General features: G+C 36.5%; 2 protein-coding genes across 4 annotated transcripts; both read left to right on the plus strand.

The window, feature by feature from the left end:
• Nucleotides 1-255: 255 nt before the first annotated feature.
• Nucleotides 256-4,349, plus strand: LOC116146393 (protein ecdysoneless homolog). The gene is made up of 5 exons (XM_031431795.1): nucleotides 256-1,437; nucleotides 2,040-2,378; nucleotides 2,618-2,751; nucleotides 3,568-3,728; nucleotides 4,105-4,349. Exons 1-5 carry the CDS (start codon nucleotides 374-376, stop codon nucleotides 4,282-4,284), a joined length of 1,878 nt encoding a protein of 625 aa, XP_031287655.1. The 5' UTR covers nucleotides 256-373; the 3' UTR covers nucleotides 4,285-4,349.
• Nucleotides 4,350-7,300: 2,951 nt separating this feature from the next.
• Nucleotides 7,301-10,419, plus strand: LOC116146388 (nicotinamidase 1). Of its 3 annotated transcripts, none has more exons than XM_031431789.1 (5): nucleotides 7,301-7,623; nucleotides 7,766-7,949; nucleotides 8,699-8,832; nucleotides 8,996-9,181; nucleotides 10,285-10,419. In XM_031431789.1, exons 1-5 carry the CDS (start codon nucleotides 7,483-7,485, stop codon nucleotides 10,375-10,377), a joined length of 738 nt encoding a protein of 245 aa, XP_031287649.1. In that variant the 5' UTR covers nucleotides 7,301-7,482; the 3' UTR covers nucleotides 10,378-10,419. The 3 variants fall into 3 exon arrangements, with proteins under 3 accessions (XP_031287649.1, XP_031287651.1, XP_031287650.1); XM_031431791.1 differs by lacking the exon at nucleotides 7,766-7,949 and adding an exon at nucleotides 8,399-8,582; XM_031431790.1 differs by lacking the exons at nucleotides 7,301-7,623; nucleotides 7,766-7,949 and adding exons at nucleotides 8,116-8,256; nucleotides 8,399-8,582.
• The last annotated feature ends 153 nt before the right edge of the window (nucleotides 10,420-10,572 follow it).

Raw genomic sequence — 10,572 nt, forward strand, 5'->3', positions numbered from 1 at the left:
TGTGACATATGTTACAATCACATAAATTTTTAATTATTTTTAATTTTTAATATTATAATAAAATTTATGTGGTTGTAGCATATGACATATCATGATGTTTACAAAATGGTGTAAAAAAAATGGTGTAAGTGTAGCATTACTCAATAGCATACTAGTAGACTACCAGTGTCTTAATTCTTAAACAACATTACCACCCTAAAACGGCCTCGTTTTTACCCTGATGTGGGTCATTTTTCTCGAAGGCGGTGCTTTCTTCCTCTTTTTCATTCCTGAACAAAAATCTCTGGCGCTAAAACCCCAAACTTTCCAGAGCATTCATTCATCTACACGAACCAAACCACCGAGCCAACACAACTCAACTCACTGACTCTCAATGGCAACTCAGTCCCGTCTTCCCGACGACACCGTTTTCTACTCAATCTACCCAGACTCCTCCCTCTCCACCTCCTCTCTTCAATCCCTCCACCTCCAAATACTCCACCATCTCTCACCTTTTGTTTCCGATTACATTTGGCAACACCAATCCTTCTCTCTCTCCCTCTCCGATGTTCCCGTCTCTCACCTCAGCGGCCGTCTCCGCTTCGGGGACAACCTCGAAGACGAGTGGTTCACCGTCTTTCTTCTCTTCGAAATCTCTCGCGCGTTCCCCAACTTATCAATCCGAGTTTGGGACTCCGATGGTGAGTTTTTACTTATCGAAGCCGCATTTCACCTTCCTCGTTGGCTCAATCCTGAGAATTCAGAAAATCGATTTTTTATTCGGCGCGGCGATGTTCATTTAATCCCTAAAAAGTCGCTACCAAACCCTAGTTTGGTTGATTCGTTGAATTTTTTGATTAATCATGAGAAAGAATCACGTGCTGCGGAGGCTGTTCAAAATGCGATCAAGAGTAAGATTTCGGAGTATCCCGAGAGAGCAAAAAGGAATATGCATACTGTTGGGGTTAGGGTTCCGGTGTCAGTGGCTGAGGTGCTAAAGCACGAGCCTTGTTTGATTTCGCTTGCTGTGGAGGGGTTTTATGATAGGGATATTGATTCGATGAAGTATGCTGCAAAAATGGAGAGGTTTTTGAGTAAGGGGAAGCAACAAGAGTTGGTTTTGGTTAATGTGAAGATGTCACGTGCAATGTATGCGCAGTTGATGCAGCAAACGTTTCAGGCGCCAAAGTGTTATCCAATGCCCGTTAGGGGTGGTGATGTGACAGGGTATTTGGAGGCGGAGTTGGGGATGAAGATTGCTTGTGGGTTTGAGATGGTCTATTGGATGAGAAAAAAGGAGGGAGACGAAGGGAAGGGGAGTACATGGAGTAAGTATAAGGACAGATTAGAAAAGAGTGGGTATTTTGAAGGGTTGATTCCTGGTTCTAAGGAGTACAAGAGATTGATGGAGAATGCGGAGGAGTATTATAGAAAGAGCAATTTGTTTGTGAGAACCAGGTATGACTTTATTGCTTTATTTTATGATGATTTGATAGTTCAATATGGCTAAAAAGGTAGTTAGTACTGACTTGTGATATAAGCAATTCATGGAAGTCACAGATTTCGTATGTACTATAGAAGAGTGCTAATGGGAACCCTTTGGGGACTAAGAAGCGATACCCTTATAATGGCATAACTTTGTGATGATTGCTTAGTAGGAGCTCCCACCGTTCGTTCTCATGCAGCCTACTTTGTGAATACAATCCACAAGTTTCCTTCTTTCCTGAGAAAGTAAGATTTGGAGGCTCCAGTTTAAGAGTTTTAGGGACTTCTACGTTATTTATGAAATAAAAAATTTGCCTAGTAAGGAGCACCTGCTTGTCTCGTAGAACTATTTTTAAGAAGTTAATTTATCATTGATAATGTTGTGAAGATTCCTTGGTGTTTTTTCTTTTTCTTTTTTGAATGACATTGATTTATGAATTGGCAATAATGATAGTTTCAGTATTCATGGGGTCAGTTGCAAAATAGTTGGTTTTAGTACTGATGGCTTTGGCTTTATAATTGTTGCTTGTTGTTTCCGTTTAGCTTGTGTCACCAAAATGCATCCTATTTTGCAGTGAGATGATGAGTGCTCCAGTGAGACGCATAGATGAGATTCTTGCTTTACCCCATTCAGCTGAGGATTTTAAGGGTCAGAATGTTCCTCCTTCAGATGATGATTCCTGGCTCTATAACGGTGAGGATGAGTTGAACTCTGCCCTTCAAGAGAGACAAAAGGAATTGGAACTTTATAATTCAGAACTCAGGGATAAACAGAAATCGAAAGAGTCTCAGGACACTGGTTCTTCATCTGGGAAAAATTTAGATGATTTCGATCTTGGTGGTTTAGCAAAAACCATGCAGGCTTTTGTCCATAAAGTGTCTAGCTACAAGGGAGCAGAGGTTCCTGAAAATAGGTTAATATATCTTTATATTCATCGGAATCTTCTTCATATTTTGTCACTCTTTGTACCATTATTACACACAGAACACTCACACACACAGAGATGGAATGCAAGATTTTGCTTTGCTGTTGGTGTCCTTTCTCTTATGTTGAGTATGCTTGATCTCATCGACATCTCATTTGTTTCTCATAGTTAGCATTTTAACCTCCAAATGCAGCATCTGATCTATTTTTGATCTTTACTTATTGAAGGAATCTTGAAGAAGTTGATATTGATGTGGATCGTTTTATCAAAGAAATGGAATCTGTAATGAGGCATCAAGGTTCTGAAGAGACTGCTAACAATGCTGATTCTGACAAAGGGTCCTCTTCAGACATGGATTTTGGTAAACATCATTTGAAATTATAAATCGTTATATTTACTGCAGAAATTATGTTTGTTTAGGGCAGAAGAATAAAAATTTAAAAAATCTTTCTTTAAATCTCTCTTGTTCTAATGGACATTTCTGACAATATGGAAATGGTTCGAACTTTCTTAGAATAGCTTGGGCAATTGATTGATTGCCAAGGTATTGAGGTAAATTATCTACTGAAAACCTGTTATTACTATCGTGATCTCCAAATCTTAAGTAACTGCAAACTTGGCGTAGCCCTTATGAAAGCAATATCACAAACAAGATGATGCTATGTACAGTAAGTTGATCTTTCACATTTATGTTTGTGGTAGCAGAGAAGCTGATGAGTAAATCAATTATGATGAGTGTACTTCAAAGTTTATAATTGTAGTTATGCACAGGAATGAAACACACAAACAATTATCACTTTTGTGAAGCATGTTGCTTTTATTCTTTGATGTGTTTTTACCAGTACTTTCTTAAAAAAAATGATTAAGAGATTTTGCTGAAACTGAAAGTTCATGCTAAAATTAATCTCAGGCCTGGATGTTTGTGTTATAGGGCTCTCAAGCTGATGCCTCTAATTACCTAAAACTTTAACTTTGCCTTTTAAGATTTACTAATATTAAGCTGCCTCCTTTCCATACTTCCCTATTAATATATACAGACATGCATGCTATTGACCCTTGCTCTGGTCAAGCATTGAGCTTGCTACTATTGCATGAAAAATTTGCAGCTCTTTTTTATTTGTACATATTGCGTACTTTATTGTTGGCGTTCTTATGATTTTGTTAATGAAATTCACAGATGAGTCTGAAGATGGGAGTGATATGGCTGATGAAGATAATGATGATGGAGAGGATGGTTTCATGCATTCATATTCAGATGCTTTGGACAACGAACTGAAGAGAACCATCCTTAAGAAAAGTTTTATACATGCAAATGAAGAATCTTCCAAGAAAATTGAGGTACTCTTTTGTCTCTGCATGGGGAGAGTATGTTACGAAGTTTATGTTGCATACCAATTGTGATTTATTTATGTCATGGTCTATTCTGAAACATACATGCTTTCTCTTGAAGGTCTTCTGGGTGCTAGAAATATAGCACAGTTAATTTTGATTCTTGCATCGTATTTCTGTACTTGTTACAAATGAACCAGCGAGCATGTCAATTCTAGCTGAAGAGTAATTATGAATGTGTACATGTACACTCTGTATATTCTTGTCAAACCATACTCTCGTTTCCATTTGAATGGCTTTATTTTTACAGAACCCTTTTCTCTTACTTATTTCTGTGAAAAAATTTATTTTCCATAGCAATTGAAGCATGAGTTTATGGATGCAGGGAACATCGAATGGCGCAGAGGATATGGATGAGGAGTTTAGTCCTGTGAATGTGGATGTGAACCTGGTGAAGAACCTTCTTGATTCGTTTTCTTCGCAACAAGGTCTACCTGGGCCTGCTTCCAATTTGCTTGGGCTCATGGGTGTAAAACTCCCACATGATGATAACAAGGGCAAATGAATTTTCTTAACTTTTCATCTTCCTTTTTCCAATTCTGAATTTGTTTAAGTTAGCCTCCATATAATAGTATTGTACATAGTATTAACTAATTTTTGTTTATTTAATTTTTATCACATGCTTGAAATTTGTTGTATACTGAATGTGTCAGACCGTAGTTAATATGTATATAGAATATTAGATGAAGAACTTAGTTGGAAGGGGGCGTTTGGTTGGGGGTAATGTGGGATTACTAGGGTTATGTCATCTTATATTACTTGATTATCATTTTTGGTTGTCAAGTAATATAAGGTTTCGGAATTTTCAAATACCAATAGTAGTTATTGTTGGTAATATTGGAGGTAATTTGATTACTTCTATTTTCTTATGTATTATAAGATATCTAGGGTAATCTTTTTTTTGTTACAATTTTATCTCTTATTAATAAAATTTAAAGACAATAATGCCCTTATTTTTAAATTTATTTACATGAATGTTGTTTTTACTATTTCACCCTAATTAAATATTTTTTTTGACAAAATTACCCTTGAATTCAAAACAAAATGCAATCCGCTCAAGCCACCACCCCCACCACCTACTGTTGGCAACCACCATCATGGCTAGAAGCTGTCGCAGTCGGAACAGCGTACAAAAGGTTGAAAATGGTCGTCGTGCGTTGATATGGCCATTTTCGGTCAGATATCTGGCTGGAAATGGTCAGATCGTGCCTAATCTGGTCGTCAAAGGTCAGATCCGTCGATCTGATAGTCAATGGCTAGATCGATGGTCGTCAATTGCCATCGATCTGGCTGTCGACGACCTAATTGATGGCCGTCTAGTCATTTTCTACCAGATTTTTGGTTGGAAATGGTCATACGACGCATGGAGGCCATTTCTTGCCTTCCGTGCGTTGTTAGGTTGTCGACAGTAGCTGGGTTGGTGGGAGTGCTTTGTTGATTTTCCAAATTTTTATTATGGGGTTGTTTTTGCTAAGTTTTTAAATGTAAGGGGTTATAATAATTAATATTAAAATAATATAATTATAATATTTAATTAGAGGACAATTCAGTAATTTAAATAACATACCCACTAATTTATTTCTTCAAATCAAACATATTAATATAACACACTCACCAATTAACTAATCATATTTTCTTAAAGATTCTCAATAATCTTTGGTAATTTAACTTTCTAGTAATCCAATATTTTCAATAATGTAACATTCTCTTAACCAAATGCTCCTAATAATTTTTGTTATACAAGTTTTATTGGAAATTCAAATTCCTACGTTAACTGTCAAAGTGGAAGTAAAGAAAAATATATATTTAAAATCTAATAAGAAAGTGGGTGGTGTGAGAGTGATTTTCATGTGTAAATAGAATCATCTATAGTTTTAAAATAAAGTTAAAAGGGGTTTTTTGGGTCTTTATCAATAGTTTTTTAAGTACTTAAAAGATTTGCTAATTCTATAAGACGAAAATGTGAGTAAATCAGTATATTGGTATCACACTGACCTCCCCTTAAATTAAGTGTTCCTTTTATTATAAAATTAAATAATTTTAACATTGAAGGTTATTTTCTGTACATGGTTGAAAGTTGAAACTACCGATCACTGTTACCAACCATTAAAATGAAAAGAATCAACCTCAAATGGTTTACTTCATTTATTGATTTTTTTGGTTAAAATTCCCTTTGGAATATTTACCATGAACATTAAGTTTGTAGAATGTTTAATTGTCAATTGATTCCTTTGAGATTAGTCGAGATGTACTTACATATACTTTGAAACATTAAGTTTGTAAGATATTTAATTGACTCTTTGAGATTAATTAATGTGCATCCGAACTCGCCTAAACCTTTGGTCATACACAATATATATATAGGCCGAACGACTTATGCATACCCAAGGTTTACCGAAACGATAAGTTGGTACCTAAAAAGTTTTGAAACGACAAACAGGTACCTTTCGTCATGTGCTGTTAGTGATTTCTGTTTGTTCATAGTGAAAAGACTAAAATACCCTTAAAACATTTGATATTTTAGTTTTTTGTAAATTTAAAAATTTAAAAAAACCCCCTAGGTTTGCTAATTTAACTAAACACCACCATATATAAAAAGTTTGTTAAATGACAAAAACACCCCCATACCTGCAGTGCCAGATTCCGGCCACCACCGCCGGAATCTGGCCAGAAAATTGCGTTACGACACAGATCCGTCAGATCTGTGTCGTAACGTGTTGATCTGGCCTTTTCCGGCCAAATCCGCCACGAATATGGCCGGAAAAGGCCAGATCTGGCCGTCGAGGCAGCAGATGGAGTTTTGTGGCATCGACGGCCAGATCTAGCCTTTTCCGGCCAGATCCGTGCTGATCTGGCCGGAAAAGGCCAGATCTACAGCTAGATCTGACCGTCGTGGTCGCAAAACTCCATCTGCGGCGTTGACGGCCAGATCTGGCCATAGATTTGGCCTTTTCCGGCCAGATCAGCCACTGATCTGGCCGAAAAAGGCCAGATCGACGGGTTACGACACAGATCCGATGGGGTCTGTGTCGTAACGCAATTTTCGGCCAAATTTCAGCAGAATCTGGCACTGCGGGTGTGGGGGTATTTTTGTCATTTAACAAACTTTTTATATATGGGGGTGTTTAGTTAAATTAGCAAACCTAGGGGGTTTTTTATAAGTCTCAAAAATTCAACCTTTAAGGGCAGTTTAGTCTTTTCACTATAAACAAACAGAAATCACTAACCGCATATGACGGAAGGTATCTGTTTGTCGTTTCAAAACTTTTTGGGTACCAACTGTTATTGCAGCAAACCTTGGGTATGTTTGAACTATATATATACATATGAAGAGAATCTATAGGAGAGAGGATGGACCAGTGAGCAGCCAATAGAATCTCAGTCGCTTATTCACAAAGTGGCCCATTCAACACTTCATCAAACATTCAAACTTGGCCGAAACGTCAACATTTTGTAAGTCTACGGTATCTTTTTAATATAATCCTTTAATGCTCTCAATCTATTAAAGCCTTTCCATTCCGTAGACTACACTACATTTGTCTTCCTCTCTTTTATTTTATATCCCTTTTTGACTTCCTGCCATTAATAATAAAACTAACACCCATACAGTTCACATAAGCTGTTGCTGTTTCTGTCTGTTGCATTTTCCTTTTCTCCAAGATTCATTGCGTTGCGTTATCTTCGTACCATAAGAGGAAAGAAAATGGTTTCCAAAACAATTGATATGCTGAAGAAAGAACTTCCTCTTGAACCAGGATCTCTGCTCTTGTCTGGACATGTTAAGACCGGTCTTGTTCTTGTTGATATTGTTAATGGTTTCTGTACCGTCGGTGCTGGTAACTTGGTATTCTTCCTACTTTTGATTCTGCATATTATAATTTCATTTGGGTTTTTAGTTTTATCAGCAATACATATCGCTTTCTTGAATTTATAATAAAGGTCTTTTGTATTGACTTGATATTCATGTGGGTTCTGTGTTTTCACAGGCTCCAAGACAGCCTGACAAGCAAATATCTCATATGTTAGACGAGTCTGTGAAACTTGCCAGAATGTTTTGTGACAAAAAATGGCCTGTTTTTGCTTTTCTTGATTCTCATCATCCTGATATCCCTGAGCCTCCCTATCCTCCTCATTGTATTAGTGGAACAGAAGAAGCTGAGTTAGTTCCAGGTTATTGTACTATTTTTGTTGCTTCATTGTCTACATGTTTGTATAAAAAGATAGCTGCATATGTTAGAGCACATCAGTGACTCAAAAAGTTAATTTTTTTTTTTTTNTTTCCTTTTCTCCAAGATTCATTGCGTTGCGTTATCTTCGTACCATAAGAGGAAAGAAAATGGTTTCCAAAACAATTGATATGCTGAAGAAAGACCTTCCCCTTGAACCAGGATCTCTGCTTTTGTCTGGACATGTTAAGACCGGTCTTGTTCTTGTTGATATTGTTAATGGTTTCTGTACCGTCGGTGCTGGCAACTTGGTATTCTTCCTACTTTTGATTCTGCATATTATAATTTCATTTGGGTTTTTAGTTTTATCCGCAAGACATATCGCTTTCTTGAATTTATAATAAAGGTCTTTGTTATTGACTTGATATTCATGTGGGTTCTGTGTTTTCACAGGCTCCAAGACAGCCTGACAAGCAAATATCTCATATGTTAGACGAGTCTGTGAAACTTGCCAGAATGTTTTGTGACAAAAAATGGCCTGTTTTTGCTTTTCTTGATTCTCATCATCCTGATATCCCTGAGCCTCCCTATCCTCCTCATTGTATTATTGGAACAGAAGAAGCTGAGCTAGTTCCAGGTTATTGTACTATTTTTGTTGCTTCATTGTCTACATGTTTGTATAAAAAGATAGCTGCATATGTTAGAGCACATCAGTGACTCAAAAAGTTAATTTTTTTTTTCATATTTTTGCAGCACTAAAATGGTTGGTGAATGAATCTAATGTAACACTTAGGCGCAAGGAGTGTATTGATGGCTTTCTTGGCTCTGTCGAGAAAGATGGATCCAATGTCTTTGTAAGTTGGGTGAAGAATAATCAAATTAAAAATGTAAGTATTTGTGAATTTTACTAGGGTATATTTTCTTCTCATTGTCAAGTGTTTTACTGATTTATTAGAGAGTTTGTACATGTTTGTATGGAAAATCTATTAATTTTGGTTGATGGTGTGATTCTCCTTTTCTCTAATCTTGGTTACGTTTATGGTTTTGAAGATACTGGTGGTAGGGATATGCACAGACGTATGCGTGCTTGATTTTGTATGTTCCACACTGTCTGCCAGAAATCTTCGTTTTCTTGCTCCTCTAGAGGATGTAATCGTGTATTCACATGGTTGTGCAACTTACGATTTGCCTGTTCATGTTGCCGATACTATCCAAGGTGCTCTGGCTCACCCACAGGTATTTTGAGTTTTTTATATAGTCTCATGGATTCTAAATTTTGCTAAATTTTGTATGTAGAAACCGTAGTCAAATCTTGGACCAAACTTTTATTTCTCTGGCTGGCAACTTTGGTAGATATAGACCAGTAAATTTTGTAGATAGGACTTGTATTGCATCATCAGATTAAGTCATTGTGACTTTGAGTCAATCATAAATGGGTACTAGTGACACGATCGACAATTCTCCAAAAAACAATCCAGTGTATAAAAAAAATTCATATGTGCTAATGGACTTCAGTTTTGGATTCTCTTGTATTATTTGATAGGGTAATGCAATTCCCTAACTAAGTACATCGCTGAAGTTTGGGAACTTTAATTGGTTAATCAGGCCATTCAGTATGATGCAGTTTTTAAAGCAATACCTATCTTTTTATTGCTTCAGATATTGCAATAGCTTCTGCTAAATGATTGCCGGTGCAGAAAGTGTTACCTGGTGAAAGATTGAAAAGAAACAATGAATTTATATTTTTTCAATGTTTATCCTTGAGAACCTCTTTTACTGTCACTTAGTTGAGTGATGAACTTAGTTGTCATTTTCAAATGGAGTTTATTGTGTATGTGCTTGGTGATCGTTGGTTTGAGTCGATGAATGACTAAACTACGGATTCATCGTAGTTAGAAGGAGGGGGAAATGCTTTAAGAAGAAAAAATTCCTATTAGTAGGATTGGCAAGGTTCAGATAGGACATTAGAAATACAATCTGAGACTCAATATGGATACAGGGTAATTTATGCAGAGCACTATATCTGTTGAATTAAAGTCCGTATACCTTGCTGCACTATATCCGTTGAATTAAACTCCGGATACCTTGCTCTCTCTCTCTTTCTCTCTTTGGTTCTGGTACTTTGGTTTTGTTTCTTTTTCAATCGTAATTGTAATTCGTCTGAAAATGTTCAATTTTGAAGCTATCATTGTCCAAGTATTAGATACTAATGGTTTATATTTAGATGCAAAAATTTCATAGAAAAATGAAAATAGTAAGAATGATGATAAGTTATCTGCTTGTCTGTTTATTAGTAATAAATTTTGTTGCTAAATGTGCATCTTTCCATTTCATGGCAGGATTTGATGCATCACATTGGACTCTTCATGGCAAAGGGAAGGGGAGCCAAGGTAGTATCAGAGGTGTCCTTTGGTGCAGTGAAAGAGCCATGATCATAACCCCACTATGGTTGCTGGACCGTAAATGTATTTTCTTCTTAATACCGATGTTAAATAATGATATGTTTTAGCAAGGCATGTGAAAGTAGTAATGTTTTCTATGTTTGGGTTGGAATTCTGGAATGACTATAGTAGTTTAAAGATGTTAATATACTTGTTTCTGTAAATTTTGTGGGAAACTCTTCTATC

This window comes from Pistacia vera, unplaced genomic scaffold (assembly GCF_008641045.1).
Source record: "Pistacia vera cultivar Batoury unplaced genomic scaffold, PisVer_v2 Contig477, whole genome shotgun sequence".
NCBI lineage: Eukaryota > Viridiplantae > Streptophyta > Magnoliopsida > Sapindales > Anacardiaceae > Pistacia > Pistacia vera.

Bases quoted from the DNA above. Each gene is read 5' to 3' on its own strand.
- LOC116146393 (XM_031431795.1), top strand. From the start codon at position 374: ATGGCAACTCAGTCCCGTCTTCCCGACGACACCGTTTTCTACTCAATC. The intron at 1,438-2,039 runs GTATGACTTTAT...CCTATTTTGCAG, and splicing joins AATTTGTTTGTGAGAACCAG to TGAGATGATGAGTGCTCCAG. The intron at 3,729-4,104 runs GTACTCTTTTGT...TTATGGATGCAG, and splicing joins AATCTTCCAAGAAAATTGAG to GGAACATCGAATGGCGCAGA.
- LOC116146388 (XM_031431789.1), top strand. From the start codon at position 7,483: ATGGTTTCCAAAACAATTGATATGCTGAAGAAAGAACTTCCTCTTGAA. The intron at 7,624-7,765 runs GTATTCTTCCTA...GTGTTTTCACAG, and splicing joins CCGTCGGTGCTGGTAACTTG to GCTCCAAGACAGCCTGACAA. The intron at 7,950-8,698 runs GTTATTGTACTA...ATATTTTTGCAG, and splicing joins AGAAGCTGAGTTAGTTCCAG to CACTAAAATGGTTGGTGAAT.